General features: G+C 40.7%; 1 protein-coding gene across 1 annotated transcript in view; it reads left to right on the forward strand.

Annotated features, from left to right (window-relative positions):
• Positions 1 to 15899, forward strand: part of pacrg (PARK2 co-regulated) — a 348747-nt gene extending 332848 nt beyond the window's left edge. Inside the window, exon 5 of the mRNA XM_034159429.1 lies at positions 14969 to 15899. Coding sequence (XP_034015320.1) covers positions 14969 to 15132 — 164 coding nt within the window. The 3' untranslated portion in view covers positions 15133 to 15899. The remainder of the gene's footprint in view (positions 1 to 14968) is intronic.
• The last annotated feature ends 319 nt before the right edge of the window (positions 15900 to 16218 follow it).

Here is a 16218-nt window from a genome sequence, read left to right on the forward strand (position 1 = left end):
CCAAGATAACAGAATCTCTCTACATGTTTGACACGTTCACTTTATGCGGATACACCTTTGATGTCTGAGTCCATAAAATCATAGAAAACCTGGATCTGTCTTGATTCAGGACAGTCAGAAACCCAGACAATCTGACTCTTCACTTAGCTTTTTAAGTGCTGCAATCAGGGCATGCATTGATTCCACAAGGTTCACAGTACCGTTCATGAAGTTTATGGTCAGTGAATCTTACTAATAAAGTCACCCAGGTCCCCAGTCTCCATAACCCCACCCAGTGCCCAGTCCAGGCAGGCATTCAACAGTTTTGGAGAAAGTAGGATGAGCAAAAATAGCAAGGAGGAACAAGAGCAATCTGAGATTTCTGATATCCACCAAGGGTTGACAAGGACTCAAAATAACAGATGTGATTCACATCGTGACCCGGACTTTACCTAGATGAGGATTTGAATGGTCTGACTGAACAAGATGTTGCAAACTGATATTTAATTCACAAGCTGAAATAATAGTGTCTTCCTGATCTTGATTTTACATTGTGATGTCGTATCCATGAAGTAGTTTTGACGTAATCCTTAAAAGTCTACAAAGTGGAATCCTGATCCAGAATCCGGATCTGGATCACCTCCAAGGCCTAACACAAATGTGTGGTGAACGTTTGGTGAAAATCGGTTAAGTAGTTTTTGATGTAATCTTTAAAAGCCTATATAAAGTGAAATCTTGATCCAGAATCCGGATCCGGATCACCTCCAAAATCTAATGGAATCTTCCATGGCCTAATATCTATCTGTAAGTAAATAAATAAATAAATAAACACTGATGATTTTATTACATCCTAGGGGGTGTAATAATGATTAAAAACAAGAGAAACACCTTACTTTTCAATTTAAAAAATTTCAAACAATAATGGATCCTGCTCTTTACTCAGATCAACTCAAAATGTAATTTAAAATTCCTGGTTTTTGCAAATATGTTCATCTGTTACACTTTCACTGATTGTACTGCAATGTGCTTCGAGTGTATAAATGTCCACACCTGTTCTGCAAGAATCTTTACATGACAAAGTAAAAAGCTTGTTTGGCTTCTTTCCTGGTGTGAGCACTTCACACCACAGTGGCCTTTTATGCCTGTCCCTGGTGCAGATTGATTTTGTGCCTAGCCAGCAGCTCACCACTAACCTTGAGGTAAGCTGCCATAATGAGATCGCATCTGACGGCATTGACTCACACCTGACAGCGCTGAAGCTCTGCTTCCAGCCAGGGAACCGCTCGGCCTTCTGCAATAGCCGTTACTCTGTGACTTTCACTCTTTTTTTCTTAATTTCAGTTCAGTTCATGAGGGGGTTTGGTAACGTCAACAAATATTTCAACAGCCGAGGCTACAGAACTAAGTATCTGACAACGTAGGGCAAAAAATTAAGGAATTCATTAAAATATTACTTTTGCATTTTTAAAAGAAATGCAAATAAGTCTAGTTATTAGAGAATGCTTACATGCCTTAATGAGCTGCTTTACTTGGCTGGTTGAAAAGAAACGTGGCCCCAACAAGTGAGTGTCCAGTTAAAGCAATGAATGGGTTTATAAAACTCCCCCAAGATGGAAATCCAACACGGACTGTGGAAAACAATGTTGGCTCTTTGTTTCACTTTTATTTCATTGCAGCCAATATGAACCCAAGATATGTTTTATCTTGTGAGATTCATTTAATTTGTTAATATACATCCATTCCTGCATTTCAAGCCTGCAACATATTTAAAAAATAGATGGGATGGGGCAATTTAGGGCAAGTTTAAGAAAAGACAAACAAAAAAATATTGATGTTATTTCAAATAGGTGATGACTGCAGGTGACTTCAATCATGAAATATCTTGGGTTCCTATGGTGCACAATGAAACCAAAGTCAAAGTTAATGGAAGAATTACTGAGGGGGTTTTGTGTTTGCATTTTCCATACCATCACAACTTTTTCTAATTTGGGGTTGTAAAGAACATGGGAAGGCTATAAAAAGACTAAAGAACAGGTCAAAATGCCAGGACAGAAAACATTATGCCTTGAAAATAGAAAATGCACAACAAAACGAATGAAGAACAAATGGTCATAAACAGAACTGTGTATATATGAGAGAACTGTATGAAATTGGCTGAATTAAGTGGGATTTATATGGAGAAAAACTAAAAAAAAATACCAGAGCTTAAGAAAGCATGGTCACAGTCGGCTACAGTGAAACAGTCATGTAGTGTCGATGGTTGGATGAAAGAGATACTCAGTGATGAATCATGAATTTGCATTGACCCAGAAGAAAAAGCTGGAATGTTTGTCTCTCGCCATTCAAAGTGCCATTCAAATTACAAGTTAAGATGACTGACTAAAGCACCTCCACTCCCCAACCCCAGCATTTAGTAATTCCTTAATGTTTCTTCCTTTGCTTTATCTGGAAAAAAATATGCTATTAATTAATATATAATATACTACAATTTGATTTGATTGAGGTTTGTTTAACAAAGCCAAAATGATAAACTACAGAACATAAACTGTGTCCAATCTGTTAATTGTTTATTTCCAATGAAGTAAAAAGCTAGGTGAAGATTCTCTCCACATGATTCCATAATTTTTCCAGGGGTTATACTTACAAATGTGCTTTTCTATTGTGCTGCAAATGTATTAGCCCATGTTATATATATTTCAGTTTTATAGATCATGTTGTAGACATTTATTTTCACTTCAAGATTAAACACTGTGGCTTCTTGATACACGCACACAAGAAGCCTGAAATATTGTAAACCAGCAACAACATGTACAAGCCCAAAGGCATGAGTACTATTTAAAAAAAACTGCACAATTTTGGCAAAAGTGGACAATTGGAATTCAATACCTTTATACCCATGTACAGATATCAGATTATAAAGTGGGGAAACCCGATCAATACGTCCCTAAAGCTTTAGCTCCTGTGTAGCTTAGCAGCATCCTCAGTGTGTAACATCTTTGTGTCAAGAACTCACACCCACAATCTTACGCTCTGTTTTCTGATCTGACCTTGACACGTTTTCATCCCCCCAAAAGCTGACGTGCTGCTTTGCTGATGTCCAGGTTTCAGTGAGTTGAAACGGCGCTGTGCTGCAGCTCGCCTGTAGACCAAACAGAGCTGCCCTGGATGAATACAAGGAAAATTAGATTGCTGACCTACAGCAAAGGTTAGACTTCAGTAAGCATGAGCAGTCAGATGACGTCCAGTGTCAGGTTTGGAGGTTTAATAAACCACCTCAGACCATAAGCCCATTGTTTTACTTCTCTACTCTCAACATCGTGTGTTTGTGTGTCTGTTTGCGCACGCGTGTGTGTTTGTGTGTGTGATGTGACTGAAGCTGTAGGTCTCATTGTAGCTTGCTGTGATAAGCTGAAACGCTGTTATTGATTACACACAGGTTGAGATGGAAAAGCAACAACATGGGAGTGGGCCCAGCTCCAGGTGTTAGTGTGTGTATGTGATTGTGTATGTGAGCCACAGCTGTGCTGTCTATCAGCCTCTGGCTTATCCATTAGGGTGAAAGGAGCCTTGGGATTTGGAAAGAGGGAAATACCAACAGGAAAGACTATGAAGCACATGTAGAATGTAATGAAGTAATAAGTGCTGAAATTAAAAATGTGTTATTCAAGTCAAACCCCCTTTGTCTTCTTGTCTGTTACCATGTAAAATACTTTGAATCACTCATTCTGCTGTTGGAGGTATGTCCCTTAAAGCCCCCTTTTCACTTTCACAAATATGCTTCCCGGACAAACCCCCAAGTATTCGCTGACCAAAATGGCAATGAGCCCCATTTCAAGTTCTGTGGGTTAAGGATTGGACTGCCAGTATGTAAATGGTAGTCCAATTCCTGGTATGCTTCAGGTTACCTGTCTGTGTCTTTGGATAAGACATAACATTTGCATTGTCCCAGTCCACCCAGTTATAAATGAGTACAGACCTTGGCTGGGGAAGTAACCTGTGATGGACTGGTGTCGTGGAGTCTCATCCACTTCACGCTATCTGGGGATAAACACCAACCAGATGGACCTCAGGTCCTATATAGCACTAAAGTCTTGTAGTTCGTCTCTGGAAATATCCAACAAACACACAAGCAATCTTATTTTTTAATGGTTCTAAATGTTTCTGTAGTTAGTTTACATATTTAGCAACATTACTTATAATCTATTAATCCAAGCAGCCATCTTGATGTTTTCCTGAAATAACATTTTAAACAAATGTGAAAATAAATATTTTTATATTTTTATAATCATTGTTGAACCCAATTTGACACAACACGTAAGTGGAAGTAAGTCCTTATAAAGTAAGTCTTGTAACTGGCCTGAGGCCCGTTGGGCTGGTGCTTATCTCTGGATAATAGCCTGTCCAGGGTGTGCACCGCCTTTTGCCCAACTGGATTAGGCCACCAGGTCACCACCACATTTCCACTTTTGTACACTATAATTTACTTTAGAAATTTTAGAGGGAAGATTGATTTCTAATTTATCCATGAGTATTTTTTTCTGTTCTTCCACTACAAGCCAAAATCGGTGTTAATTTATGATACTTCCCACTCTTTTTTTTTTTTTTTTTTTTTGCCCTTGTCACATGATGACATGAGGGATGTAGCGTATACTCAGACAAACACACGAATGTGGTGTTTTTTATGCACCAGCCTTTCGCTCACACACATGTGCTGCAGAAGCTCGCAACTGGTTTCTCTCACCTCTCTGGCAGAGTGTGAGTCTTTATGAGAGACCTGCCACACAGCAGACTGTGAGGCCGTTTTAATTAGAGCCATGCTGTTAACCACAGGCCTCCACCAGCAGATCACCTCGACTTCCCCCACATCCACACACCCTCTATTTCACCCAACATCTCACCGTCTCCCTGTCACAGTCCAGATACATCAGGAATGCGTTTAAATGTAACTGGACTGCATTTCACACCATGTTATCAGAGTGGATCTCAAATATGCATTCTCAAGGGAGTGTTACTGCTCCCCAGCTCCAACTTAAGTTTATTTGTGAGAAACTGCAACTATAGCAAGAAAAAAACACGTCTGCTATGAGTCATACGTTTACAGAAGAGATTTGGAAGCTGGATTAAAAAGTCTAAATGTGTCTCAAAGAGAAGAGAAAGAAGTGATCAGGACCTACACTGTTTCTATGCATCTTTTAGTTTTGGTGTTTTTCCAACAGTCATTCATTTTCTATACTCCATTTATTCCAGTTAATGGTCAGGGGGAGCTGGAGCCTATCCCAGCAGTGATTGGCCAAAAAGCAGGAAACACCATGGATAGGCCGCCAGTCAACTGCAGGGCCGACATATAGACAGAAAAACAAACACCCTCAGTCACACCTACAGACAATTAAAAGTTTCCAATTCAACTAACCTGCATGTTTTTGGCAGTGGGAGGAAGCCAGAGCACCCAGAGGGAACCCACGCAAACACAGGAGAGAACACACAACCTCCACACAAAAAAGACCAGGTGGGAAGTGATCCCACAGCCTTCATCCTGTGATGCAACAGTGCTAGGCACTAAGCCACCATGCTGCCTGTTTTTCCAAGTCTGTGCTACAAATTCAAATATCCTTTCGTTCAAATCACGACTGGAGTCATTCTAACACCCAAAAATCTCAGTCAAACCTTATCCACTTCATGAGCAAGCACATTAGTGACCATAGAAAGGCAAAATTCCCTTTTAACAGGAAGAAACCTTGAGCAGAATAAACTCAGTGAGGTGGCCATCTGCCTATGAAATGCTCCTGCATAATGTGAAACGTTAACAACTCCTTTACGCCCAGCAGTTTGTACTAGGACATGCCCCCCAAAAAACACTTTTTTAAAAATGTATTTATTTATTGCCCACCATGAAGATAGGACCAACAATATGTTTCTTTATAATGATTCAGAGACAAAAAAAGAAGAAAAATTGGGTTGGAAAGTATGGTAACTCAACAAACATCTCCCACTGTGTGGATCAGCGATACGACAGGAAGTATACATACGCTCGCTTCAGAACAATTATGCAACCACAGTCAGCATCTGCACAAAGTATTCCTGGAACTCCAGCTATTTCATCATAGTCATAACCTGCATTCCCATAGTCCTGTTTTCAAGCCAAACAACATGCTGATGAAAAAAGGACCAGATGCAAAAGTTTCTGTAGATTCTGTAGATTCAAGATTTAAAACTCTGCGTTTGCACAGACAGAAATGTATATTATTCATTTAAAGTAAAATCATGCATACTATATGCATGGCTCTGCTTTGTACATCTGAATGATTGTGTAAACATGCACACATACCCCAGCCAGGTCTGCACTCCCCGTAGTAACCACTCCCTCCCCACAGACACACCCTCAAACAACTTTATGGATTTTTTTTTCCTGCTCCACCAGTGTGGCAACAAAAAGAACAGTGCAGAAATGTATCTATTAAACAGTGCTCACAGTAAGCTATGAGCACCATCTCCCTGCCCCCCCCCCCCCCCCAAAAAAAAAAAAACTTGTATCAGCTTTGAAGTACGCATTTAATGCACGCATTCCGATCATGTTCTTTTATAAATATGTGTTTCTATATGGGTTTTATTTTTTGTGCATTCTTATACAACTGGCCCTTGATCTGCAGCATACATTGATTTTCTTCTGCTCCCAGCTCCTCTGATCAAAGGCTTGTTGTCTTTTGGGGGAGTTCTTTGTAAGCTGCTTTCATAAGTAACTTCCACAATCAGTAGTGAGTTGATTAGAAACAATGCTGGTGGGTTGACGTTTTGTTGAAGGAGCTCTTGAATTGTGCATCTTGCTCGATTTATCACCACAGTCCACTGACAGGAACCAGGAACCCTGACAGGATTATCACCACACAGTGCGCACAAACACACACACACACACACATGCGAGCCGCAGTGAGAAATCTCCACAGTAATAATGGCACGTTCAAGTTGCACTCAGAGGTCATAATTCCCCAGTAACAAGCAGGACGTTTCAATTCGAATGCACCCCAAGGTCGTAATTCCAACTCATCACCTCGGTCAAACTCCACATATCTCAAGTTCACAATCCAAGATGGCTGCTCCAAGCAACAATAATAAAAACTGTAGTTTTTACAGGTTTTTTTAGCACCCCAGACTTTTTTTGTGCTCAGTTTTATAAGTCATACGTGCAATATTGTCCTTCAGCTGTCTGTGGATGTGTTGCTGTAGTGTAGTGTAAAACACAGAGTAATGTGTTGTTTATCAAGTTGTGCTGCTAATATTGGCTAACCTGGTAGCTGTTGCTAACAACGACTATGTGAAAATAGTTCTCTATAGTCTAAAAGAGCAAGAACATAGTGTCACATACACACAAGCAACTAGTATTGTAGTAGTATTTTGTGAGCTTAATCACAGATAGTTTACAACTATGTTACAATTTTGAAGTAAGAAGTGAAATTGTAAGAAATTATGAGCGGTTTAGCACAGAGTAAATGGATCCTCTGTTCCAGCTGTAGATATGTTTGGAATTAGTTTGGGGGGGGATTCTGAGCATAGATTGCATCTGCGACTGCTTGTCTTTAGCTTGATGTGGGAAGACAGGTTGCTTTGGACTGTGGGGAACGAGGGATGGAGGAAGATGGGCGGAGGAGGGACGCTGCAGCTGTTGTTTGTATATTGTTTCTCAGAATTCACAGCAGATCCCGAGGAAGTCAGTCAGATATGTCCGCGGGGCGGTCAGTCGATCAGGTTTTGGTGATAAACACTGCCCTTCATCCTCAGGATTCAGCATGAAAAGCAGGAGTAAAGTGGAATAAAGCATGTTTTTGTGCCACCTCCCTTCTTCTTTGCATTCTGTGCAGCAAATGTCACTGCCCTGAAAATATTTTCCTCTGTGGTCGTATCGACTGCATCATCCTCAGAGGAACAGACAGGCAACTGCTGGGGCCCCGCTCTCTGTTCACAGGGTGGGAGATTTTATTCTGATTCTTTTAGAGATTTTTATTTATTTATTTTTTGGTCTGCAGGGTACAGGGTTGCGGATATTGCCAAACTCAAGAAACTAAGTGAAAAGCAGAAGTGAGAGAGAAGGTTTTTATTTTTTACTGAAGGACATTTGCAGAGGCAGCTTTTAACTCCCCCCCCCCCCCCCCCCCCCCCAAAAAAAAACAAACACATTTCTCCCTCTCTGCTCTTTAAATATTGAGAATCACTGCAAACTCTTCTGGCCGCTCCCTTTGATGCTGATGGCCTCTCGGCAGCTCAGCAACAGAAACACTGGAGCATTCAGTGTAGCCACAGTTCAGTTCCCTCATGCAGGACCTCTGAGCCCCCCAGAGCCCCAGTAAACAGGTCTGAGCTTTTCCCAGCTCCCAAAGCTGCACTGCCCTGCTCCCCGTGTTCACTGTCTGAAGGCCAGACTCTCCCTCTGGGACGGTGTTGGCTGTTCATTTCCACACTAACAGAGGCTCGACTCTCTGTGGGTCTCGCTCTGAAGCCACACCAACATGTGCACACACTGTGCATGTGAAACACACTGTAAGAATGAACTGACTTCTGTTTTTCACAGCTGTCCCAAACACACTCATCACAGCATTCCTCACTTTTGGGATTGTTTTGCCATAGACTAGTATAGTAGGCAAACTCTCCGTGAAGTCTCCCGTAGGTTTTCTGAAGCACAGCTTTGAAGCACTAATGGGACTGTTCCAAATGTTGCCATCTTGCCAGTGCCTGACTCCGACCAACCCATTTTTTCATGCCCCATAACAAAAAATGGGGCACTTTTCGTGACACGTTTTTTTTTATTTTGCTGTTTATAATCCTCTCCCTTCTCCTAACTCTAACCATAGCCATAGCGTAAGTGTCTCTCTTTCCCTAACCCTAACCATAAGCTCCCCCAGACCCCCCATGTCACCCCGCATTTCATGCCCCGTCACAAAATTAATTTGCGCCCCCGTCACGAAAGCACCCCATTTTTGTGACGATATCACAAACTCATAGATAAATTGACTTTTCGTAATGCCATCTCAAACTGCCGTGAGACAGGGTTGGTTAAGACACAGAGGAAGACCAATGTGTCAAATAAAGCCTGAACGCACCCCCATCTTATACTTACCAAATGAGCTAAAGCTAAGTAATCTTAGCTCAGGTGTTTGATTATAGCATTTTTGTGGACTGAGTGGTAGTTTTCATAATGCATGGTTTGGGTGCAGATGTTAAAAAGTATGACCAGAAAATTGTCTCAGTAACTGTGGAGTAACAGGGGTGCTAACATCAACAAGTTTTGGATACCTGTTAATTACTGCTTATGGTACTAAAGGGGAGCTGATGGTCTAGTGGTTAAGCAGTGGCCTTCAGACCAGAGGCTCCTCGGTTCAAACCCCAGTCTGGCTGGACAATCACTATGGACCCTTGGGCAATAGAGTGGTCCTTATTTTGCAGCATTTTGAAATTTAATACTCTGACCCCCTGAATAAGTTCCAATTGATGCTGTGTAAAATTTTGTTTGTAGAAATTAATTTTTAGCGGTAGATCAAAAGCATTGAAATTTAGTTATTTTCTGATATAACGCTATACAAACTAAAGTTTAATGGTGCCCCAACCCATCCTAAACAACATATCAAAAGTCCTGATGAATCCTCCTGGTGCTCACTTAGAAATTCAAGATGGCCTCCACAGGTGATTTTTCAAGCTTTAGTTTATTGTATGGCATGAAAATAGCAAAATTTCAGTGGTTTTGCGCTACCTCTAAAAATTTATTTATACAAACAAAATTTTACACAGCACGTTTTCTCATCAGTTGGAACCTATTCAGGGCGTCAGGAGGTTCAATTTTAAAACTGCAAAATAAGGACCACCCTATTGGGCAAGGTCCTTAATCCCCAAGTTGCTCCCGGTGTATAGTGAGTGCTTTGTATGGCAGCACCCTGATAACGATGTGAGTGTGTCTGTGTGAATGCGAGGCATCGTTGTAAAGCACTTTGAGCTCCTGATATAGATGGAAAAGTGCTATATAAATGCAGAACATTTACCAACATACAAATTAGATCACACTAAAATACTGGAGCACAAACATCTTAAAAGTGCCCTTACTACAATTAACCGCTCCGCAAGCCACGTTATCACAGATATTTGTGATAAAATGGTCAGAAAGGACAAACACGGCAAGTGGCGCCCTGGACCTGCCGAACCAGCACACTAGCTGTCACTCAAAAGTGGCTACTCCCCTAATTATTTATAATTTTATGCCTTAAAATGGCTTAAACCCATGCGGATAAAAAACATTTACCTTCTGTACAGTTGAAATCAAAACTTGTTTATTTCTGCTGTAAATTTGGACAATTCAATGTTGCGTCTGTTGGGAGTGACTCACTTTTGGAGCCAGCCTCAAGTGGCCATTCAAGGAACTGCAAGATTTGACACTTTTGTGTTGGATATCTTTTTTGTGTAACAGGATTCTGGGTTTGGGTTTCTCTCCTTTTTTTTCTTTTATTGCCATGCTCTGATGTTTCTGTGTTGTCTCTAATTAGCTTTTTGCTTACTAGCTGTGTTCAGGGATAGACCCAATGTTAGTTTACATAAAGAACAAGAGCTTTTCTTTCAAGCAGCATTTCTTAGACTTTACACTTATCGTTTTTATTTTGTCCTCAAACGAACACAGCAGATGACTGCTAAATATAGCTGAGGCTGTTAAAAACATACTGTGTGCTGGCTAACCGGTGGTCAAAGCGCGGCACGAGAACAGTCTCCCGTCATCTTCATGTAAAACAGCAGAGTGAAGACGTGCTGCTGCTTAACGGCCAACTTTATGGAACCGGCTCTCTCTCTGTGTTTTAATGAGGCGGCTGCGGATGGGTTGAAACGCGAGGAGAGGCGGCAAAGCAAAGTCGAATCTGACAAGGAGGATGAGAGATTACAAAAGATTGAGAAAGATCAAAAGACGGGGTTAAACACAAGGGAGAGAGATTTAATCTCTAATTAGACCTGAGAGAGGAGGATTGAACAGTCCCCAAAACATGCCGGGGGTAAATTTCATGATAAACTCTTCTCTTCCACTTAACAGTTTAAAGTGAGAGTTCCTCCAAATTTGAAGATTGCTTTTGGTCATCTGACGTTTGTGTTATGAATGAACTTGTCACAGTTTTTTCTTTGTTTAGTTTTACCGGCTGAAGAAATAGGAAGCAGGTTTAATTAAAATACATTTCCTGCAAACACACTGGGGTGTGTCTCGTATTTACCTCCCTCCGCAAAGTGTTTCCAGCCCTCACTGCAGCGGCGTGAGATTGGCAGTTTTGCTGGCACAGATAAAGTCAGAATTTCTATGTGTGTGTGTGTGTGTTAGTGTGGATCCACTGGTGAAATGCTGGAATGTGTGGATGCTAGACAGCTCAGGAATATTTTTTGATAACTTCCCAACCTGGACCGCAGTTTTATGCAGGTCCCTTGCTGTATTATCACTGACTGAGTGTTTTATCTCCTGTCCAGATTGCTCCTTTAACATGACTTGTACATTTTCATGATGAAGCCCTGTTTTCACTTTCACAGATACTCGTCCTGGAATGTCACGGCCTGTAATAGTGGTGCACACAGTCCAGTATGAATTATCGTTTCAAGGTCACAGTACGGTCCAATTTATGGTACATTCCTGTCAGGTTTACTCTTTCTGCTATAGAACAGAAAAGGTCAAGTCAGGAAGCATGTGCTGGTGCTGCGCATTACCGCATCCACCACACCAGAGAACCACCTTGAATACTGGATGGCAGGATGGTCCATCCCCATGTTTCAAAAGTAACCATCTTGACATGTGGGGTGGCTATGTCTGGTCATTATGTTCAGGTGGTGGTTTGCTTGGTGTTTTGTTAACTGCACTCTCTTGTCAGGTGGTTGGGATTTGGGTGTGTCTTGTTCCCCTTGTTTGCCACGCCCTTTTCCTGGTTGTTCCTCCACACCTGTTCTTCATTTACCACAATCACTCTTGTTATTTAAGCCCTCTGCTCACACCCGTGCCTTGCCAGTTCGTTGTTCCTTGCGTCATCATTCCAGCCTTATTCCTTGCTCTTGATCTTGTCTGTTTTTGCTTAGCCATAACCCTTGCCTGTTTTTGACCTCATTGTTGTCTCATGTTTTGGAAAGTGTTGCTGATTTTGGCTTGCTTTCTCGTGTACAGACCTCTGCTTGAATCCTCAGTAAAACACTTTTTATACACAACGCTCCTGAGAGAGTCTTGCATTTTTGTTCTACCTTTTTGGGTCCAGGTCTCTGACACATCTCTCTGCTTCATCCAGGTGAAATGTGGGTGTCCCCTTGGCCTTCTCCAGCTGTTGGGGTCCTCGAACCCTGAGGCACTTGTGTGCTTGATCATGCCACAAGAAATGTGTCACATGGCCAAAATTTTGTATCTGACGATCCCATTAAACAACAAAAAACCCTATTTTTTTAAAAAATGCAGCTCACAAGTAATTGCATGTAATATATTGCTTTTTTCAGTTTTATAGTTTATTGTTATAATGGTAGTGTATAACCATGATAAACCAGCAGTTACTCGCGATTGTGATCTTAGTGCGGTTTGATGACATAGCGTTCTGGTGTAGCGCTGTGGTTTGGTGTCATAATCTGCAAGATTTGTGCCATGCACTGTGTTAAAAAAAAACAAAAAAAAACGTCAGCACGAGTCTAGTCTATCTTCATTACCACTTTGTCACTTCTGGAAAACATCCTGGTGATTTCAAGGCCTGAATGATAAAGTTACAGGCTCCACAGAAATGCAAGGGACTACCAAAGTACATCAAAGTTTATGGCAGAAAAAAAACAAGAATTGTCAGACATCTTGAAAATCCCACTTCTGAAACAAGACAACGACATAATGACAGAATATCACAGACAGACACCTTCCCAGACTAAGGTTTCAAACGGTGACCACCTAGGATGCACATTATTATTGTTATTATTATTGTTATTATCATTATTGTTATTATTGAAATAGTTTGCAGTTAGCTGGATATTTCAATGACTGTTTACTATCCAGCTAACTGTTGCTTCTTAGTTGGCTAGCTGTGTAGCCTTGCTCTGTAGCTTTTGGGTACTCAAAAATAAGCCAGTTTTTCACATTTCTCAACAAGAGACATTCAGCTACTCCCTATTTAATAATTTCACTTCATTTATTTCACTTTGCAGTTGTGGCATTAGATGGTTATGTATGACAATGAGCTCTACACTAAAAAGTATTCCAGAAGTCCACCAAGCCTTTAGTCTCACTCATTCCACTAAACAGCTTTGCCAAAACTATTGTGCTCACACGTAAAGAGATGATTTTAAATGGAGTCAGTCTACAACCCCTGGCAAAAATTATGGAATCACCGGCCTCGGAGGATGTTCATTCAGTTGTTTAATTTTGTAGAAAAAAAGCAGATCACAGACATGACACAAAACTAAAGTCATTTCAAATGGCAACTTTCTGGCTTTAAGAAACACTATAAGAAATCAAGAAAAAAAGATTGTGGCAGTCAGTAACGGTTACTTTTTTAGACCAAGCAGAGGAAAAAAATATGGAATCACTCAATTCTGAGGAAAAAATTATGGAATCACCCTGTAAATTTTCATCCCCAAAACTAACACCTGCATCATATCAGATCTGCTCGTTAGTCTGCATCTAAAAAGGAGTGAACACACCTTGGAGAGCTGTTGCACCAAGTGGACTGACATGAATCATGGCTCCAACACGAGAGATGTCAATTGAAACAAAGGAGAGGATTATCAAACTCTTAAAAGAGAGTAAATCATCACGCAATGTTGCAAAAGATGTTGGTTGTTCACAGTCAGCTGTGTCTAAACTCTGGACCAAATACAAACAACATGGGAAGTTGTTAAAGGCAAACATACTGGTAGACCAAGGAAGACATCAAAGCGTCAAGACAGAAAACTTAAAGCAATATGTCTCAAAAATCGAAAAATGTACAACAAAACAAATGAGGAACGAATGGGAGGAAACTGGAGTCAACATCTGTGACCGAACTGTAAGAAACCGCCTAAAGGAAATGGGATTTACATACAGAAAAGCTCAACGAAAGGCATCATTAACACCTAAACAGAAAAAAACAAGGTTACAATGGGCTAAGGAAAAGCAATTGAGGACTGTGGATGACTGGATGACAGTCATATGCAGTGATGAATCTCAAATCTGCATTGGGCAAGGTGATGATGCTGGAACTTTTGTTTGGTGCCTTTCCAGTGAGATTTATAAAGATGACTGCCTGAAGGGAACATGTAAATTTCCACAGTCATTGATGATATGGGGCTGCATGTCAGGTAAAGGCACTGGGGAGATGGCTGTCATTACATCATCAATAAATGCACAAGTTTATGTTGATATTTTGGACAATTGAAAGGATGCTTGGGGATGATGAAATCATTTTTCAAGATGATAATGCATCTTGCCATAGAGCAAAAACTGCAAAAACATTCCTTGCAAAAAGACACATAGGGTCAATGTCATGGCATAGGGTCAATGTCAATGAGCAGATCTGATTTGATGCAGGTGTTAATTTGGGGGATGAAAATTTACACGGTGATTCCATAATTTTTTCCTCAGAATTGAGTGATTCCATATTTTTTTCCTCTGCTTGGTCTAAAAAAGTACCCGTTACTGACTGCCACAATCTTTTTTTCTTGATTTCTTATAGTGTTTCTTAAAGCCAGAAAGTTGCCATTTGAAATGACTTTAGTTTTGTGTCATGTCTGTGATCTGCTTTTTTTCTACAAAATTAAACAACTGAATGAACATCCTCTGAGGCCGGTGATTCCATAATTTTTGCCAGGGGTTGTATTTGGTTTTAAGTACCAGTAATTTAGAAAGATGGCATTTGCCTGCTATGTAGCACAACATGACCACAGGTGCTGAATTATGATGATCCAGACTGAGCTAAAATACAAACTACTCTTAATTTTTTTTTTCTCATTCTCTCTCTCTCTCGCTCTTTTTTTGTATTTTTTTCACCACTAGTCAACACCGGAGATGGCATCGACTACAGCCAACAGAAAAGAGAGAACATCGGTGATCTGATCCAGGAAACTCTGGAAATGTTTGAGCACTATGGAGGAGAGAACGCCTTCCCAAACATCAAATACATTGTTCCCACCTATGAATCCTGCATGGTGCTACAATAACAGCTGAGTAGATTTACAATGCAGTGAAAATGTTTGTTTTTGCACCCTCCACCACCTTTCTTGGTTTATTATAATTTTGCATGTTTTCACACTTAATTATCTCAGATTTTCTTACCAAATTAGTGCAACACTGAAACACATAAAAAAAAAAAATAAATCTGGTTATTATTATTATTCTTTCATCATGGGTTCTGTTACATTATACACACCCAAGCTTAATTAATGTTGTTGTCAAGTTCATTAAACAGGATCCACGTAGAGGAAACAAAACATAGTTGCATGAATGTGGTGCGTTAAGCTGGTCACCCAGGAACTAGAAACGATGCAAGGACCTCTAACCTTTGCTGTGAGCCAGCACAAGGGATGGCACCCAAGATGATCCCCTGAGCATGTGAGCTCTGGCTGTGGGTGTCAGCTGACAGAGGAGAGCTCCAGGATGTCCTCCAGATATGCAAGCTCTGAACACCCTGAGGATTTGTGGGAGTCCCGCTACGTTAGTGGATATCATGGCTGGCCTCTACGACAGAACTGTGAGTGCTGTGCAGAGACTCTGAACTCTTTCCAGTGATCTCTGGAGTCAGTCAGGGATGCGTTGTGCCCCTATCTTAACACTTTCCCCAACTGGGAAGGGTTGTGGAGTCAGTTATTTGGGTGTAATTTTCAGCAAGGCAAGGTATCGTGAGGTCGCTCTGTAACATTAAGCGGGGTGGTATGAGTGCTGGATGTTTGCTTGTGAACCCAACTGGGACCCTGTGCGCCTTCCTGTCCTTGATATTGTTTCAATTTTTCAAGCTCAGCAACTGTTCATTGTACCCTTTTAATCGCCGAATAAAGTAATTTGCAAATCATGAGGCGTTTTCTGTCTCTTTTATCTCCTGTAATATGTTAATACAAGTTTCACAAAACAAATCCCTCTCATTAACATTTTTCACTCCGGTGATATGATATCATATGGAAAAGATACACATAAATTTCATAAAGTTTGTATCTGTTCTATCTGGAACTTGTAAGTAATGCACATGACAGTCAAACCAGATATAAGATCCTTAGTAAATTTGTACAATATGTAACGTATATAAACTGGGA

This window comes from Thalassophryne amazonica, chromosome 19 (genome assembly GCF_902500255.1).
Source record: "Thalassophryne amazonica chromosome 19, fThaAma1.1, whole genome shotgun sequence".
Classification (NCBI taxonomy): domain Eukaryota; kingdom Metazoa; phylum Chordata; class Actinopteri; order Batrachoidiformes; family Batrachoididae; genus Thalassophryne; species Thalassophryne amazonica.